The 20,343-nt window shown below is 43.5% G+C and overlaps 1 protein-coding gene across 2 annotated transcripts; it reads left to right on the top strand.

The window, feature by feature from the left end:
- Window positions 1-7,574: 7,574 nt before the first annotated feature.
- LOC120644087 (urease) lies at window positions 7,575-18,673 on the top strand. Of its 2 annotated transcripts, XM_039920638.1 has the most exons (19): window positions 7,575-7,626; window positions 7,724-7,905; window positions 8,494-8,567; window positions 9,097-9,142; window positions 9,305-9,410; window positions 9,648-9,790; window positions 10,618-10,728; window positions 10,864-11,027; window positions 11,121-11,496; window positions 11,585-11,693; window positions 11,959-12,098; window positions 14,088-14,225; window positions 14,301-14,392; window positions 15,026-15,155; window positions 15,227-15,385; window positions 16,241-16,423; window positions 17,125-17,259; window positions 17,778-17,849; window positions 18,324-18,673. In XM_039920638.1, the coding sequence occupies exons 2-19, from the start codon at window positions 7,780-7,782 to the stop codon at window positions 18,543-18,545; spliced, it is 2,526 nt and encodes an 841-aa protein (XP_039776572.1). In that variant the 5' UTR covers window positions 7,575-7,626; window positions 7,724-7,779; the 3' UTR covers window positions 18,546-18,673. The 2 variants fall into 2 exon arrangements, with proteins under 2 accessions (XP_039776572.1, XP_039776573.1); XM_039920639.1 differs by lacking the exons at window positions 7,575-7,626; window positions 9,648-9,790 and having other exon boundaries at window positions 7,727-7,905; window positions 18,324-18,645.
- Window positions 18,674-20,343: the final 1,670 nt, after the last annotated feature.

Here is a 20,343-nt window from a genome sequence, read left to right on the forward strand (position 1 = left end):
CAATTGAGGGAGTTATGCCCCTTTTTCCCCGTCACTACAATCTGCCCCGTGCTGATTTCAGCACGTGCATCTCCGATGTTTGAGACATATCTCCTCCCGTGGGTCTTCAATTGTATCGATCATGGATGCGTTGAACCGAGGACTTGATGGAGATCTTGAATATTCAACTTTCTTGCATTGTAAAACTCTGGACTTGTGCACAAAATTGATGAGGCTTAGCGACGTCTGTTCTTAAAACTTGAAGATGTTGATGATGGTGATCAAAATTTTGGGCACGGTTTCCCTCCTCATCATTTGAGTTTCATGTCCTGCATGGTTAGTGAAATTTGGGGCTTCTCCCGACATGTGCTCTTTTAGGGTCATGAGCTTGACCAAGCGCAAAGCAAGATCGAGATTTGCAATTATTTGTAAACATATGCATCATAATCACATCCTTAATTAAATTTCATCAACAAGACATGGTGTAATTAAATGCAGCATGTGTTTCTTGCATAGCGTGGAGCTCATTATTAGGCAGAGGTTCTTTAAGCATGAAATCAACATTCCCAAGAAACTCTAGCCTATCATCAAAAGAACAAGGCATAGAATTTAAACTTTTATTCCGACAATCGGTTCGAGCCTGAGATTTTTAAAGATTATCAACAAAACCAATAGAAGCTGGAGAATTCAATGTATACCTTAGCCTCGGAGCTTTTTCATACTCATTGGAGTCGTGGTGCTTTGTGCGAGATGTCATCTTGATGCACTCTTCATGGTTTGCTTCTCACGTATCCATGTGTTGAATGTTGCGCTCTTGTAATCCGTCGTGGTTTGTTTGCAACATCTTCGTTTGTCGAAGGTCGGCCGCTTGTGCCTTCATTTGCCAATGTCATTGGGTTCTTCCTTTTCTCCAAGCCTCTGAATTTTATCATGTACGCTTGATGAAAGCATCGCCCAAGCTCATCTTCATTGTTGTCATCGTCATCTTCTCTATCTTGTTCTCATCGCGTTGCTCCTGCCTCTTCTTCGTGGAATCTCTCCTGTATACTCAACAGAATATATACCAAAATATAGATCTATTGAAATGTTTATGAAATTACCTTTCCAACGAGTGGTCATTCATCTTAAACCGATTCCAAACGAGGGAGTTATGCCCGTTTCACTTTTGGCGCTGCGTGCTGTCCAGAAATTTTCAGAGTGCACAACCTTCAATGTTTTGGCCATACCCGCTTGTAGGAATCTCCGATTGACTTGGTTCTTGATTCGTTGGGATGGGAACTTCATGGAGCTTTTGAATATCCAAAAATATGCTGCTATTTGCTTCTGAGGTCGAGCTAGACATTGATGAGAACAATATCTTCTTGTGAATTCATCCGAAGATGTCAATGATCTCGATCATGTGGTCTTTCGAGCGTAGTGTCGTGCGTCCCTAGGCTTCAAGGTTATCACCATTGATTACCAGCATATCACGGCTTCAATGATGTGTCTTCTCCATTATTCTTGCTTTACCTAAGGTGTCGGGATTGGAAGATGCTCCTGTGCTTCGTGTTGATGATCCGAACGGTTTCCTTCCTTGATAGCATCACTCGATTAGAAGTATATCGAGCAACCCACTGGAGAAGATAGGTGTTGTCGTGGTTCTTCTAATCTTGTTGCCTCCAGCTTTGGTCAACTTCAAATCATCATCTTTTGCGTACACAGCCTTCCAATCATCCTTTGACATCGTCATCACCTTCTTCGTCGGTTGCTACTGCCTCTGTCCTCGTTGAATTCCCCTTCATCCAGTGCAGAACATGTACCAAACTTCATAACTCTTCACACCGATCTCCAAAGTTGACGGTTCTTGATCCGTTGGAAAGAAGACTTGATGGAGCTTCAAAATAATCTATTATTTGCTCATGGTACTTTCTCCGATCTTGGACGAAAAACTCATCACAACAGTAACACTTCATAGATGATGATGATCGCACGATTTTCTTTGCGGGCATGCTTCATACCTATTGCTTGAACAAATAATTTTTCCCAAAAACATTAGTCTTTAAAATTAATTGACACGGCGGCGTACCTTATTTATCATCTTTTGCTTTGGGGAGTGGGGACTCGATAGCGGATGATGGGCCACTAACAAAAGTTAGCACCTACCACTAAAGAGCGAATCTTGATGTTGTTGCCGTCGTGTCGATGTGGACGTTGTCAATGTTCCATGTCGAGGCTCCTCGATCATCTTGTTGTCGATTGTTGAAATTTGTTGAAGTGGATTATGGACTTCTCGAAGTCCAAGTTTGGTGTCTAGCTTTTTCCACCTGCTTTCAAGGACACAAACAAGAAAACAAGAGTATATACAATAATAAAAATTAGGGTTAATCCAAAAAACTAGATAGATCGCCCTAAAGTTCGAGTTGCCGCTCTCCGGCAACGGCACCAGAAAAGCTTGTTGACGCTCCTTGGCGCCCTAATTTATGTACCGTAAGCGCACGGATCGTGGTAGCTTTTCCCTTAAAGTACTCACCCAAGGTTTATCAATCCGTGGATCGACAAAAAACTATCTAAGGTTTTCCATCTAATCTAACGGATCTATCCTAACATGAAGCATGAATTGCACATATAGAGTAAACCTTTAATAGATATGAGTGTTGTGTAAAGGTTGATCTCATCCATGAACATAAGCGTAACCATAGCAAAACCAAAGACATGACTAGGCCTATCATCATCTAGTTGTAGTTCAAGCTAATGAGCAAATAAATCATGCATCTCAATCAATAGCATCCTTAAATCAAAACCTCCAATCCAACCCCTCGGGAACCCCTCTACTCAGGCCATGCCCTGTCACGACGCTCCCTTTGGACAAAAGCACCCCAAAGCACGCTAGACATGTCGAACCCCCTTGGGTAGATCCGGTATGAACTCCTGGCCACCATAGCTACAAGAACACCCCATGCAATCTATCTCGAGAATAGATCTAGGAATAAGCGCACCCAAGGCAAGAACGAAATAAAAAAGGAGAGACATGATCGCTAATAGATTCGGAAGACATGATTATCATTACTCACATAATAGATGTGTTTGGATCATCACCGTCGTGTGCACACCATCGATGAATCCAACTAGCTCATGAACTCCGCCATGGCACAACCACGCAGGGAGGCCATGGCGGCTAGGGGCGGCCTAAGCCATCTCCTAGACAACTTCGAAGACTTGCGGCGGTCGTCGTCTCCCTCCGGTCTTGGCCCTAGGTTTTCGTCGAGTTCTAGGTGGATGGATGTCGCGAGTGGAATAAGGTGCGAGCTATTTATGAGCCTAGCATGTTCTAGAGTTTATGTCCTTCACGATTGCACCCCTTTGGACGTCGTTATCTTGGAGATATCTTCGAGGAAAGGATAGGATGGGGAATCCTTCCTTAAATCTTCATTTGCTTTGCTTAATCCCGAAGTATCTTGATCTCATCTTCGTGGGCTTGGTCCTTTGGGCTCAATTGGAGGATGGATGTGCATGAATGGGCTTCGAATCAACATGGGCTTTGGTCCCTCCTTTGGGTTTTGGCCTTCGTCTTTCTCCGTGTTAGCGCTCGATCACGGGTCTCGTCATTTCATGCTCCAAAATAGGCCAAAAACCTGCAAAAATGAAGTTCCTCCAAAATATATGTGCAAATGTAAAAATGACCAATAATTTGGCCGGGGTTAGGACGGTTAGTGATTTTGATAGTAAATTCATGCCATTATCAAGGATAAATAAGGGATAAAATGGGTACTTAAGGAGCACCAACACCAAACCTGTCTAAATTTCGTGTTCCTTGCACCTTTGAGTTCAGATCTCGACAATCCTCTACCTAAATTCTACCACCTCGGGAGTATCTCTAGGTGGGCTTGACGGTTAAACACCGGCACTCGCTGAGCCCGCAGTCGCGTGGCCGCCGGCAGTACCTCGCGCGGCTTGGCGCTGCTGCTCGTTGGCGGTACCCCACGCGGCTGAGCTCAACGGCTTCCTCGTGTGCACTGCTGTTCACTTCTCGCTGCTACTCACCTATAGTTGGCCATCCGGCCCGAGGCCCGTGGGCCGGCCCACGGCCCGACTTTTTGGCCCGACCCATTGGCACTAATATCGGGCTCGGGCCAGGCCGGTACGGATGTCGAGCCTTGCTTGGGCCGGCTCCTCGGCACGAGGGCCGGCCCGGCCCGCCGTGATTAAGACTCGGCTCGACTCGGCATGTGGGCCGGCCCGAGCACGGAAGGCCTGTAAAAGGTCCGGGAGCTCGAACGCCTTCCCGCCTATTCGTTTGTTTATGTGTATATATATGTTTTAATGTGTATGTGTGAATGAAAGTGTTTGAATGTAAGAATATGTTAAGATTTCATTAATATTTTGTTGTCAAATTTAAAATTTTGAGACAATTCTAGATTACATAAGGGGTTTATAGCTATATGGGCTCACGAGCCAGCCCGGTCCATGAAGCCCGTATGGGATATCGGGCCGGTCTGGCACGGATTAAAGGCCTTAGGGCCATGCCTGGGCCGAGGCCTCGGCATGTGGGCCGGCCCGGCCCAGCACAAATGTTGGGTATTTTAGCGTCATGAATAAATTCGCAAGAGCACGGATACCGTTGTAGCTTTCACCTCAGAGTATTCCAAGGGTTATCGAATCCACAGGGAACGTGTGTGCACTCTCTTCTATTCTAATCGGTCCAAGGACACACCAAGATAGGTTGAGGGAAAGAGAAGATTCCTAAGATAGCGGTATAGGTGAGTTAAAGGTCGATCTCTCGGGCACAATACTCGCTTCGGGCACCGGCTTACAACTGGTCTGCAAGTCGACTCCGGCCAATAGCTCTACGCTATATCCGAACGTGGAGGATTACAGAGGACCAATAGGGTTGTCACCACCTACGGCGTACCTCTAACAAACCATGGGATATAAGGCAAATGAAGGATAACCCTTAGTCTAGACACCACGCCTACGCTACTGATTACTACTGCAGTCTAACTACGTATCTCGAGCCATAGCAAACTACAGCACTTTGTACGAAATACAGAGCAACGAACCCGCGAGTAAGAGAACTGATCTCACTCAACTACAAGCACTACTAGCATACACTATACCAAGTATAAAACTAGAGTAGGAATCACGAATACTTACTAAACCCGAAGAATGTAGCAGCATCCGTAGAGGTACAAGCTGGTAGCAGAGAGCCGACACCCCAGCACTTCTCCCGAACTAATCTCTCACTCTCGTAGAGGTACAAAATGGAGAAGAGCGCCGATTACCGGCGCCCCTCCTGAGTACCTCTACCCTCTCCCTAAGCTAACACAACTCTAAACACAAGAGGAGGCTTGAAGTTGAGCACTTGATGGATGTGAACTCCAACTTGGTGGTGTCTCAAATGGAACCCCTCCCCTCATATGTATAGGAGGGAGCCATGGTGCTTTCGGCCGAGGATTGCAGCTCTACCCCTTGGAACCGACCTTGGGAGCCAGTGAGGAGCTGCCACACGTCAAGGCTGAGGCGGTGGGGCCCATGGGCCAGGTCGGCCGACCTGGTAGGTCGGTCGGCCTGCCCGAGGCTCCAACCGCCCCCAAACTTGACATTTGAGCTGTCCTGGTGTCCCTTATCCTAAACCCATGGGGGCATGGCCTGTCCTACGCTCGTTTGCTTGGGTATTTAGGCTCGTTTTGATCCATTTCAGTCTGATTCTCATTCTCTGGTTGGTTGCGCATTTTGCCTTGATCTGTGGATTGTGTTTTCCTGCTCATGAAGTGTGTTTTCTCCCTTAATTCACCTGCATACAAATATTTACCAACACTCGTGGAAATGGTCAGTAATAAACCCCTACCACTAGATTGATATTTATATTTTATGTGTTTATGCAAGAGTTGACGGTCTAGATTTGGTACTTAAGAGCCGTCAACAACAAATAAATAATCGGGCCAATCAGGCCGGGCCCAATCGTACCTGGCCGTGCCGGGCCGGCCGGCCCGAATGGCCAACTATACTCACCCAGAAATCCTATACATCTTTCACAAGATTTTTTCTTCCCCACCTTCAAGTGTTTGAGATTCGTGCAAAATATCTCGTCCGTTAGATCTTCTCAACCCTAATCTTCTTCTTCCTCCTTCCTCACCCCCACGCTGCCGCCCGTAATCCGCCCGCTGTGCCGCCGCCCCACGTCGCAGCTGCTGCCTGCTCACGGGCACCTGCTTGGTCACGTGTGCGCCGCTGCTACCGAGCCGGCCTGCTTGTTGGATGGCTGCTTGCTATGCGGCGCGGTGCCGCGGCTGCTGCAGTTTGCTGCCGCCGCGCACTACTGTCTGCTGGTGCGTCGCGACTGCCTGCTGCTCCTGCGCGGCAGCGCTGCCGCCCCTGCAGCCTGCTGCTCCTGCGTCGTGGCCTGCTGCTGCGCTACTGCGGCGCGTCGCCGCCGCACGCTGCCCTGCTCCGCGCGCGCCGGCGCCGGAGAAGAAGGTGCTCAGGTCACCGGGTTCAACTTTTAATTTTAGTATTTCAAACATTCCGTGACTCTAATTTCAATATTACATCTCTACAGTTTCAACAATTCGAAGTTAAATGTTAAACATGTTTATAAAAAATATTGACATAATTTTGTTGAAATGTTAAATATATTTGCAGCAATTAATTGGGTCAAATGAACTTTAAAAATAAATAACTTATACACCTTCCACAAAATGTATATAAGCCCCATACTCACCTGCCTGTGCCGCCTGCTCCTCACTCCTCACAGCTACTCGCCGGCATGTGCTGCCTGCTACTCGCGTGGGGTTGCTGCATCTTGCCCACGCCAAGCCTTTCTGCTACGGACTCGCTGCTACGCCAGCCTTTCTTGCCCACATTTATTTTGGGATTGTCCTTATCGTGTACTCGCTCTGTTTTAAATTACATATCGTATTGGGTTTGTTCTCGATCAAACTTAGCTAGTTTTAGCTATATTTATAAGAAAATATAGCAACAACTATACTGCCTAACATATGTATTATTAAAATATATTTTATGGTGGATTTAATCAAACAAATTTAATATTGTAATGTTATTACTATTATTGTTATTCTATAATTTTGATTAAATTTTGTTAAATTTGATTTAGAATAAATCTAATACACTATGTAAATGAAAATAGGAGGAGTAAAGAAGAGGCGGATCAGCTTGGGAAATGCGGAGGCCATGTGCTTATGTAGGGCGGGCCCCATCCTCACGGTATGGTTTGGGCGGCCGTCGACAATGCCCATCGGAGAATCCAGCCAAACTGCTCCTCCCCGGTCGACCAATCCTAAACGCCGCGGCGATGACTTCCCTCTCCTTCTCGGCTTTATTTCCTCCACGAGCGCCGTTCCGATCCCCCCGCAATCTGGATTCTCTGAAGTGCTGAAGCAAAGTCAGCAAACACTGTAGCGGTGACTTTCGGTGTATTTCCGGCCGTCCGATCTGAGATGGATGGACATGTTTGATTGCTACAGTACCAATGCTACAGTGTGAAACAGTACTTTTTCGACCAGTGTTCCGTGAACAGTGCCAGCTACAGTGATTTACGGTAGGGATCACTGTTCATCCAGACTCATATCAATTGTTTATCTTTGTGCCTTCGCTTCTTCAAGTCAGTGAAGTTGGACCCATCCCCCGGTCGCGAGGTCGGCTTCCCCACCGGTACCTGCCGAGAGATTCCCTAGCCTCATCCCTCGTGGTCTTCGGCACGAATCACGGGTGACTAATTAGACCCTAAACCCTAACCCATCTTCCGCAGATTCGTCGTTCCGTGGTGCGGGCGTCGGGGGCAGGTGGTCCTGAGGGCGAGGAGGGATGAGGCTGGCGCCGAGGGAGGCAGAGAAGCTCGCCCTGCACAATGCCGGGTTCCTCGCGCAGAAGCGCCTCGCCCGGGGCCTCCGCCTCAACTACACCGAGGCCGTCGCGCTCATCGCCACGCAGGTGAGCTAACCAGGACGCCGCCGCCAGCTCCAGTTTCTGCTCTAGTAGTCAAAACGAAATAGTATGCTTCTGGTGCGCGTACGGACAAAGTCGCGCGGAATCGTGACCGCTGCTTTTATTTTTGTTAGGATACTCGCACATTCTGTGTGGGGAAATGTACTTGTGATGCGGACCAGGCTGTTTTTTTTTTTGGATCAACGCAACAGGCTGTTGGGATGCTGCGTGCATAATTTCTCTTTTTTTTGAAGGATTTGCTACGTGCGTCGTGAAGTTTTCCTAATTTTAATGGAAATACTAGAGAGCATAAGGTCAAGGACTTGTCCCTAAAGCAATGCAGAAATATTCCCCATTCTAGCATTCAGCTAATTGCTATGTAGTGGATGTTCAGATTCCAAGTTTTTCCTTTTTAGCTCTTCCTACACGGCTATGCCCTCAGGACTTATTTGCAGTTAGCTTTCCTGAAGAATATGCAACGGGGGAATGGTCCCAGATGCAGGGGAAGATGCTGACATGCTTCTGATTTGTTGGTCTGGCAACCACTTTTCTTGCCAGATTCGTCTGACATGATTGAATTAATTCCTGGCACAGATTCTTGAGTTTGTCCGGGATGGAGATAAAACTGTGACAGACCTGATGGACTTGGGGAAACAGATGCTGGGCAGGTGGGTTTGCATTCAGCCTGAATTGCTACGCTTTCCTGCATCATTACGTTCACCAACAACTGCAACATAAAAACTTGGCATTGCATCACTCAGGTGATAATGGAAGACTACTGGCATGAGTATTTTAAACTTTGAACCATCAATGTTTTTGAAAATTACTTAACTGGGTCTAGGTGTGAATATTTTTAACAGTAGCTGACTTCACTAGAGATACAGTACTTTTTTAATGAATACATTAAAATGCCTACATGCCTCATTGCCGTTGAAGAATAGCTAGCCATATCTTCTTATTTCTTCTGAAATTTTTTGAAAGCTTCCAACTTTGTTTGTGTCATTTGAAATGAATATGTCACTGATTTAGTTATTGTGCTGGTCATCTGCTTAAAAAACAAATCAGTATGTCTTACTGCAATTTATTTTTAGTCCTTATCTCAAATCTTACTCTTATGACTACTTCTTCACATAATTTTTCATTTGCTGTGATATAACCCTTAAGCTCTGACAGTTTTGCTTTTCCCTTCCCTGCCAGGAGACAAGTTCTTCCAGCTGTTCCATACCTTTTACATACTGTACAGGTGTTCTTTGCTCATACTGCATGATACTTACCATTTCCATTCGTATGCATCCAGATGTAATAAATGAAAAGCATTTCATGCGTTCAGATAGTAGTGGACAACCATATTTGCTCTTAGGAAGATCTGAAAAAGTTTTGTCTCTAATGTCACTGTTTCATCTAGGTCGAAGGAACATTTGTGGATGGAACAAAACTAATCACTGTACATGACCCTATTTCTTTGGATGATGGAAATTTGGAGCTAGCACTGCATGGTTCTTTTCTCCCAGGTTGTATATTCTTATCAGCACAATTGGTTCAATTATGTTCAAACTGTTTTCTGAATTATATGGTTATTAAATTCTTTGATTAATGCGTTTACTGGAGATGTGCCTGTTTCAGAATGTTTTTCTAGGGCAGTGCTGTTCCTAAAAGTCTTTGGCCTATTCTGTTTTTGAAGAATACTTCACTAGTGGAAACAATAAGGTAAAAAAAGAACTGTACACATTAATATTTAACTGCTGCAGTGCCTTCACCTGAAAAGTTCTCCGGGGGTGATGTTGAAGACTGTCCTGGTGAAGTACATTACAGTTCTGGTCGCATAGTTCTAAACCTTCATCGCAGGGCTTTAACTTTAAAGGTTGTTAACAAGGCAGACAGACCTGTTCAGGTAGGAACATAGGACGCCTAGATATTTTTGTTTGTACCCTGGTGCAAATCTACTGAAACTTCCAGTTCTATTCACCTTTCCTATCAGAATGGAAAAAATGCTGTCTTATTTAAACTTTTAAAGAGGAGATAGGCTTAAAATCGTTTTCAAAATGCCTCCCTAATAGTTAAATTTCAGTGTTACTCAATCGATGACATGATGGCTTCCCTCTCGGCTAATGTTGAGCACCCAATACATTTCTGGCAGGACATGATTTTGAACTGAAACACATAATAATGAGTTCAGAGAACATTTATTCTGTTCCACCATGTTAGGTTGAATGTGTACGGATGTTTGGAACTATGTAAAAGGTTATAGAATTTACTTAATCTCACATTATGATCACAGCATCTACATCGATTTTTTATTTTAAAAATAAATTTGAAAAATTCAAATCTTTGAATATTTAGCTAATCCTTATTCTTTAATATGAAAGTTTTCACAAAGGAAGCATCCTATTCATTCATTGGATCGGTTAATGTTGGAGTCCCCCTTCTATGTTTTTTGTTTCAAGGAAACCATTCTCTTTGCCTAATCATAAAAACATATTTTTCTAGACTTGTGCAAGTTTAAGTTTTCTCATTACCAAATTTTACATTATTTCTTGTGATGCGGCTTTGATCCAACTGCCAATTTGGATGCAGTGTAAATACTGTGTGTAATAAGTTTAATTGACATGGTATTACACCCTCATTTTCTATCTATTTGTTTAAGGTACAAGCCTTTCTATAAAAAAATATTCACTTCTAATCTTCAAGTAAAATTTCAAATATGTTTTGCTCTTGCAGATTGGAAGCCATTACCACTTTATAGAGGCCAATCCTTACCTAGTTTTTGATAGAAAAAGGGCCTATGGCATGAGGTTGAACATACTTGCTGGAACAGCTGTTCGGTTTGAGGTAATTTTATTCTACCCACGCTTACAGTAATTTTCTGCCTGAGGTTGAACATACTTGGCCTCTTACTTAGTTTCTTGAATATGCTGCACATACTAATTATAAAACCTCTAGAATCTGATATCTATATTGTTTCAGCCAGGGGATTCAAAAAGTGTTACACTTGTAAGCATCGGAGGCCATAAGGTAATCAGAGGTGGAAATGGCATTGGTGATGGTCCTATTGACCATTCACAGATTAATGAGGTGATGCAGAAGGTTATTGCAAATAATTTTGGACATGAAGATTATCCAGATGCAAGGTTTGTTCTTTCGTATTTAATTGATGATCCATGACAAAGTTAATCGCTTTACTTTTTTTTTGCATAAATTTTATCTTTCAATTTTGTATCCAGGGAAGGCCTTATTGGTGATGGTCCATTTGACTGTACTGTTGATCGTGAGAAGTATGCGAGCATTTATGGACCTACCACTGGTGATAAGATTAGGCTTGGTGATACCAATCTTTTTGCTCAGATTGAAAAGGACTTCAGTGTTTATGGTGATGAATGCATATTTGGAGGTGGAAAGGTTCTACGTGATGGAATGGGACAAGCTACAGGGTACCCAGAATCTTCCTGCCTAGATACAGTTATAACAAATGCTGTTGTGATCGACTATACAGGAATATACAAGGCTGATATTGGTATAAAAGGTGGACTTATAGTTGCTATTGGAAAGGCTGGAAATCCTGATGTCATGGATGGTGTTCATTGCAACATGATTGTGGGGGTAGCTAACTTTTTCTTGAAGGTTTTATATTAATTTGCTACAGAAAAAACAATTTTTTTAAAATTTCTATACCAAAAAATTGTTGCAGGTCAACACTGAAGTTATTGCATCTGAAGGCATGATTGTGACTGCTGGTGGCATAGATTGCCATGTTCACTTCATATGTCCTCAGTTGGCAGAAGAGGCGATCGCAAGTGGTTAGTCTTCTTCACTTCTACAGATTAGGGGCAAACCAACTAGAAATCATCAGATTATCTTGATAATTTCATATCATTTAACAAATAAATGGTGTCAACACCAGCATAAATCATTCCAGGCAGAGCTTGGATGGTTGAAAATCATTAATCACACATGAAATGATATTTCTTATTTTACTTTTAACTGGGATGTGTGTCATATGTACCATGCAACCAGGATTAGTCAGTGATATGTCTTGAGAACCTTATGTTTATATTTGTGTAGGCATCACGACATTGGTGGGTGGTGGAACAGGACCAGCACATGGAACTTGTGCCACAACTTGCACTCCAGCACCATCTCAAATGAAATTAATGTTGCAGTCCACTGATCAATTGCCAATTAACATAGGTTTCACAGGCAAGGTAATTTTGTGTGCTGGGAAAGTAAATTAGTACAACATTCATACTGAATAATAATATATACTAAATCTGCTGCATTTTCCAATGTTTATTTTCGGGGTGGGGCCTTGAATAAACAGTCTCAATGATGGAGTACTGTAAAAGATCTTGTGATGATATAAATCTTAGTTGTAAAGCTTCATAGTTGGCATTTCCTACAAATTATTTATATGTTATGTTAAATAAGAAACAGTTGATAATTTTGTTCCAGGCGTTTTTTAATTAAAAAGGCAAAAACAAAACATGGCCCTGTAGTCATTTGAGCGTCATTAAGTTACTGTGTGATTGTTTTCCCTGTGTTATGAGAACTAAAATATTTTTAGAATGTACTCCCTCCAGTCAATAATTGATATTTGGGATGTCTGAAGTCAACAATTCTGAATTTTGTTTGTAAATTACTTATGTGCTGAGTTGGAAATTTGAAATTGGCACAGGTACATTTAAATAAAAAATAGTTTCATATTGTTAGATAAGTCTCACATTTGTGCGTCCATGTATCTGTCTATATTACTAGATAGGTCCTCCTGGGGTGATCTCGACCGCCGATGGGATCACACGGTGGTTTTACTGGCCTCCTGTGGCCACCTAGGAAGAATCGGGGTTAAAGAGATGACTTGGCTAAGTCTCCTGCCCCTACATGTGTGACCCAGTGCCCCTTGGGCCAACGGGTTAAGAGAAACTTATTTTCATTTGGGCCAACAATTGGTATCAAGAGCTAGGGTTTCTTTCTTCCCCATCTACCCTCTTCTCCCTCCCTTCCTCCCTCGCTCGCTCTCGTGATGAAAAGGTGGACGGGTTGGCTGATTGCACGCCTGTGCTGCTGTCGCAATTTCCTGTTGCTCGTATGAGTAGGCCATGATGCTAAGGTATTCCTGCAGGCCGATAGTGAAAAGCTGGATCTGTTGCGACTCCATCAGCGGTCGGTGCAGATGAGGAGGGCCAGGAACTATTCTTGGTACTCCACCACTGTGCTAGTATGGCGGCATGCCACCTATTCACGCAGAGGGTTGGCGTGCATTGGAGGTCCAAACCGCAGGTCGAGGAGCTTGGAGAAGCGGCGTGCCCTCGTCCTATTCGATGCGCTACCACTATTGCGCAGGCCTAGGTAGATGGGACGCTGCAAGGCACACCCATTCTTTGTCCACCGTACATTGGCCGGGGAATTAATGGTTGCAGCAGTTGAGAAAAGGAAGTGGCTCGCCCATGGCATCGAACGTCAGAAAGTCAAGCTTGTGGAAGCGGGTTTTGCCCATGGGGCCTTCTCTACGCTGTTGAAGCAACTCTGGTCCGGACGCGTGCAAGATCATCTGTTTCTGGCCGCTCCGGTTGCGATCCAAACATCCTCTAGGGCAGACATCACATCGAACTTCTTGAGGAGGGCAGCCATCATCTTCTTGTGTTCGTTTTCCGCACTAGATTGGTTGGACTTAGCCTTCCTTTTGTCATCGTCTGCCATGACCACGATCGCTTGATCGACTGATACCATTGGAGTGGCCAGGAAAGGATCCGGCCGATAACTGCCGATAGAGGGAGAGGATCAAGTCCTCCCTGCTCTGCGCTTTTAGATGAGAATAGGAGAATTGGGAAAAGATTGAACTATTGCTTGCCAAATCAATTACACGGCCTTCATATATATAGGCTGTACCTTTACCCCTTATTCCTAACAAAGTCCAAATATCAAATCCTTCTCAAATACTAGCTGTCAAATATATCTTACCAGCAAACTAATCTAGGACTCTAATTATTTCCCAGTGGATGCTTATTCCTCCTTGTATACATCTTGCCCCGCATAACAGTTGTGTCCTGGAAACCGCATTTGATGTCTAAATTTTGACATATGTGTGACTGGATGGAGTATCCTATTGGATTAATACTCTAAAACATTTAAGGAAAGTGATTTTCAATCATTGTTCCTAATTTGATTGTCCATGTTCTCCTTGGAAAACTGTGCAGGGAAATACTGCAAAACCTGAAGGATTGGCTGAAATCATTAAAGCAGGAGCAATGGGCTTGAAGCTGCATGAGGATTGGGGCAGTACCCCAGCTGTGATAGATAATTGTTTATCTGTTGCTGAAGATTTTGATATTCAGGTAAAGGTCTAATGTTATGTATCCTTTCTGGTATACCGTGCTTTACTTGTTTCTATGCTTACCTGATTTTGACAGGTCAATATCCACACGGATACGTTAAATGAATCAGGTTGCGTGGAACATACAATTGCAGCTTTTAAAGATAGAGCCATACATACATATCACAGGTATGCAATGCAGAGCAGTGAAATGCAAAGGTTCTATTTTATTTATATAGGTCGATTTGCATCTGAATATCTCCTTTCTCATAGAGTATAACCTCAAAATCCCTTTTTTTCTAAAAAAATGCGACTATATCATAGTCAAAGTAATTAAGTACATGATCTGTCATGTGGAGCTCATCTACCAAAGCAGGAAGAAGATCAGATGTTCCTGGAGCACAGGAAAGGCATTAAGGGTTCACATATAAGCCTTTGTATTATACTTTGATAAAATTTGTTAAAAGTAAATGTCCTTAGATTATACTAAATTAGTTGAAGATTGTTAGAGATTTCTCAACTACCATTATATTGGGAGAGCAAATAGCATCGATTTCAATTAATGAAATGGTATATCAATCAATCTTTGCAATTTCCTCTATTCCTGAAATCCTGCCAGCCTTGCTGGTTCTGTAGCCAGCCACTAACATAAATGAGGTCCAGAACCACACATTTGCACTATTTAGATAGACCTCTATTGTTGAGTACACAAATTAGCTCTCTTAGTACTGTTTTCTACTTTGTAGTTTCAATATTACCTGGGATAGGTGTTAATATATACCTTTCAATTTTCTTCTCATGTTCTTACTATCTTATGAACAGTGAAGGTGCAGGTGGCGGTCATGCTCCAGATATCATCAAAGTGTGTGGGGTAAAAAATGTGCTGCCCTCTTCAACAAATCCGACCCGACCATTTACTTCAAACACTGTAGATGAGCACCTTGATATGCTGGTAAACAATTATCCAAGATAATATAGTAAACACTGTGCAAATTTGATGTTAATATGTTTTGGTTATTGCAGATGGTTTGCCACCACCTTGATAAAAACATCCCCGAAGATGTAGCATTTGCTGAGTCTAGAATTCGAGCTGAAACAATTGCTGCTGAGGACATATTGCATGACATGGGAGCCATAAGTATTATATCATCTGATTCACAGGCTATGGGGCGCATTGGAGAGGTCTGTTTCATGATCATCCTAAATCCATAGCTTCTATTACAAATGATTGTGGAAAGCCTGGACCTCCTTGCCCGTTCAGTACCCATAGATTACCTGCAGAAAACATACTTGTACTGTACATGCTAGTGCTAATTTACTGAACAGAATCAGTGCGATGCTTGCTGATCAACTTACATTCCTCTTCTTGTGAGCTGATGATGTGGTAATGACACTGCTTGTTTGGAATGCACCATAGTAAACGAAACAGGAAAATGGCCTGGGACGGTTAACCAAAAGGAGAAAGGCCAATACTGAGGACAACTCAAGGACAATTCTTTTTGTCAAAAATGTCTTCTTTCGATCCATATTAGGCACAAGCTCGAGGTTCATAGCTGGAAATGGCTGAAGGAACGCTGCACTTGCTAAATTTGTTTTTGTGCAAGCTACATTTTTGTTTAGAACACACAAAGGTAATCTGTGACCATCTGAATGATCTCTATCATGGATGGTAGTATTATTGGTGGATATGACGCACATAAGCAATAGCAAGTCTAGGCACATCAGGGTTATTTTGTATCTGCTTTTAACAAATTATTTCCACCTTTTATGTACCTTGATTCCAAAGTTTATACTCTAAACATATTTAGGACTTGTTGGGAGGCTTGACCTTGACCTATATAAGCAATTAAGCATAACAGTCTGACAGAGGTGATTAACCCAGTGGTTTCTTTCTTGGAGAAGCCATAACGAAACAATTAGAGCAATTTATGCCTGTAGGTTGAGGAGTAACCTCCTTGAACAAGTAACTCCTTTTTAGGTGATGACATGACAGCCATGTTGATTTAGTTCACATTTGTTTGAACATTGACTTTCTAGGTGATAACTCGGACATGGCAAACTGCAAACAAGATGAAAGTCCAAAGAGGTAGGTTTCCTGGATCTGGTGACTCTGATGCTGCCCAGGACAATGACAACCTCCGTATAAGAAGATACATAGCAAAATACACCATAAATCCAGCAATAGTGAATGGTTTTTCAGACTTCGTTGGTTCTGTTGAGGTATGTGCATTTCTTATTACTGATGAGTTTTTTTTAAAATGTTCCTTATTCATTGGAACTAAAGACAGAAAATGCTTGCTTATGCTGTGTACCTTGAAATTGTACTATCAAAGAAAGATTGTCTACTTTGACATTCTTGATGTAAGTTGAATAAACCAATGTGTAATTTCTTATTTCCTCACTGTAGCAGGTAGACTTGTGCAATGTAGGAAAATGTTTTTTTTTGTATTTGAAAAAATGAAACATAGAAAGTAACTCTGTGATGCCAGTTTTCATCTACTTTTACCAGAGCCTTTGTTCCAACAACTGTACAAGTTATCACTGTTTGTCTTGAAATTCTATTATGCCTCAAGGAGAAGGCAACGCACTGTTATTTTTGAAATAGCTATCTTCTGCATAGGTGAAACTAGTTCTACCATGAATTGATATACTTCTACTTATTAATGTAGAATGGCTGAATCACCTCAGTCCCAATTTTTTTTGGAGGGGGGGGGGGGAATGATTTCATATAAATAGCCAATATGGCTGAGTATACAAGGAAGGTTATAATCAGCTATAAACACATCTATAAACAGGGGCTGGAAATGCCTAATATTAATATCCCTTCCATATGTAGTATGACGCAGTGAAACACTGTTTAAGCATTTTTCTCTATTAGTATATCAATTAAAGATCTAACTGATCCTACATATTTTTGACAGGTGGGAAAATTAGCTGATCTTGTTCTTTGGAAACCTTCTTTCTTTGGTGCTAAACCAGAACTGGTTGTAAAGGGAGGCGCAATTGCATGGGCTAATATGGGTGATCCCAATGCTAGTATTCCAACACCTGAACCTGTATGGACTACTTTCTTGAGATATTTTGAATATAAAGAAATTTCTAACATGATGTTTCATTTAGCAAACATAAAGGAAAATTTCATTTTACTACCCTAATGTACTTCCTCCATTTGACTGTTTTACAAAAGTTTTTGATTCGTTTTTATTCCCTTCGATTCGTTTTTACTCCCTTCTACTTTTACTGGATCAATTCACCCCCTAATGTTATGTCTATTTTTTTGTTTGTTGTATATGTAGGGTTTTAAGTTAAATTTTGTTGTGGGGTGATGAATGACATCATAACCTATGTTAGAAAAATACTTTGACAACCTTTTTAGAATATTTAACATGCATTTCTTATCTTGTTAAGGGTAGTATAATGGACCTTTCCTAAATGTAAACAGTACTTTGTCGATTATGATGAAGTTTAATGCAAAGAGCTTGAGATGAGAAGCATGGTTTTGCACCCTATTCCAATGTGTATATACAACATGTTTGCTCAGGTTACAACATGCATCATCTTTTTCTTGATGCAGGTTGTGATGCGTCCTATGTTTGGTGCATTTGGAAAAGCGGGAAGTTCCAACTCGATTGCATTTGTGAGCAAGGTAGATCAACTACACCTGTTCTAATATATGGCATTCTTGACTTTTCATAATAAGTAAATGTGACTTCAATGATTAAACTATTATATTCTATTTGTAAAAGCTAAGTGAGTATTTTTGTGATAATTTTCTCCATACCAGTTTTATCTGTCTGATCTAAATACCTTAAGCAACATTGTTAGTTAAAAGAAAGCCAAGCTTCTCACGGTGAACCGGTTAAAGCGTTGAACTTTTGCCGTTCCAACCTAGGTTCGAAATACATTGCCTTCTTAGAACAAAACCTGGGGGGAGTCTCTCCCATATGGTTGAGTTTTTTCTTTTAGTTTAAAGAAAATCTGACTCCACAAACTCCTAAGAAAACATGGCTACAGCCTACAGGAAATATGTTGCACATCAAGGAAAAGAGGAAAAGTTCCTATCTTCTTGTCTACTCTTGCCAATTTACAATGTCTGACAGATTAATTTCTCAATCGATAGGTTGCTAAAGAAGCTGGTATTGCAATGGAGTACAAATTGGATAAAAGGGTGGAAGCTGTTAGAGGTGTTCGATGTTTGACAAAGCTCGACATGAAGCTCAACGATGCTCTTCCAAAAATAGAAGTTGACCCCGAGACCTACACAGTTACTGCTGATGGAGAGGTTTTGACTTGCCAACCAGCACCCACAGTACCACTCTCTCGGAATTACTTCCTATTCTAGAATATCACTGCATCAGCAATATTTTTTCATGATGTACATTAGGGTCTCTCAAGTGTGGCCAGAAACGGATCCTGTGAAATAAATGGACTCTTTGTACCCAGTCCTGTAAATTGTTAGGGTTGGTCCTATGGAGGAGCTGGTATCGTAAATAGAAGTAGATCATAGCAGTAGAACCATTCAGTTTTCAAGTAGTGCGTCCCAGGTATAGGTTTAGCAATATTGCTAAAACTAAAAAGAATAAAGTAGATGTTTACTCCTCGCATGAATCCGCTCCCCGTGAGTCTGCCCACGCTAAGAAAAACCAGTGTCCCCGTCTCCCAACCTGACCCTCCCCCTCCACAATGGTTAGCTCTCCGCGGCGTCAAGCTCCGCTGCTTCGCCGCTAGCTCTCCGCGGTGCCGCTGTGTCCGCGCTCATGCTTACCCGCGCGCCCCTCTTCCGCCAGCTTTCCCCGGTGGTAGCGGAGGCCTCCACCGTTCCGCCGGAGACCCGGTGCGGAGACCCTTGGGCTGGGACATGGCGAGCGGACTTGCGCACCCCTCCTCCGCCAGCTCGGCACCATTGACTTGCGCCGTGGCTCTCGCCCCGCGCTCAACGAGCTGTCACACCGGCCCGCGCTCCAACGAGCTGCGCATGCTGACGTCGTCACGCCGCACTACCGGAGACCTGGTGCGGCGACCCTTGGGTTAGGACACTGCAAGCCGATCTGTGTGCCCCTCCGCCAGCTCGGCGCCGCGTGTAACATCCCGGATTTTTCTGGAATATTAAATAGTCAAAACATGTGAATTTCAAAAACTTGTGTTAGTGCTGTAATTTTTCCTCACTTAAGTAGGATTCTTCCTTTCTTAATTCCTAGTAATTAAAATTTTGTTTCAAATTAAGGGTTATAAGATTGCTAGTGTGAATATGTTTGGAGTTTTGCATCTTTTTGAATTTGCCTTGTTCAAAATTTGTTTGAATATTTTTGGTTGAACTTGTGTGGTGATTAATTTGAATTTGGTCATTCAAATAAATCACAAAAGCTAACTTGCTCTCTAATCTAGCTTGGGCTGGAAGCTCCTAACCAAACCTGACCAAACCCACCTATCCAGCCTGCCCTAACCCCGCTGCGCTCGGCCCAAACCGGCCCAGGAACACAAGCACTAGCCCAAGCCCAGCCGACGCCCTTCTTTCTTTTTCCTGCGGCTGACCATCGGGGCCCGCCTGTCAGCGCCCCTGCTCTGTTCCTCTTCCTCGCCGCGTTGAAGCCGTCGCGCTGCTCTGCTCCGCCTTTCCGCCTCCGCTTGCCAAATCCCGCCTCCACGCCGCGACAAGGCAAGGGCAACGGCCGTGCCGCGCCCCTTTCCACCTCACCCTTGACCGGCCGCTCGCGTTCCCCAGACCGTCTTCAGGTGCCCTGACCACGTCTTGGCCCTCGCTTGCTGCGTTGCCGTCGACCCATCGCGACGCCACGGATCGAGAACACCCGCGTTCTACACAAGAACGTGTGGTCTGGCCTTCGCTCCGCACTTGTTTCCTCTCACCGTAGCCTAGAACGCCGCCTTGGTGCTGTTGCACGCACACACGCCGCCTCCGACGCGGCCAAACACCCGCGAATGCCACTAGGGCATTCTGCCGAACACCTTGTGGGCTGCATCTAGCCTACACTCTCGTACACCCGACACGACGCCAATAACTCGTTCGCCACGTCGACGTCGCGTTCCACCTCTGCCTCATTTCCCTTGCCCTGTTCTGGCCCTGGCCTTGTGCCACTTCCGACCCGTCACGTCGCTGTAGACCGGGAACACCAGCGTTCCGC

This window comes from Panicum virgatum, chromosome 8K (assembly GCF_016808335.1).
Source record: "Panicum virgatum strain AP13 chromosome 8K, P.virgatum_v5, whole genome shotgun sequence".
Lineage (NCBI taxonomy): Eukaryota > Viridiplantae > Streptophyta > Magnoliopsida > Poales > Poaceae > Panicum > Panicum virgatum.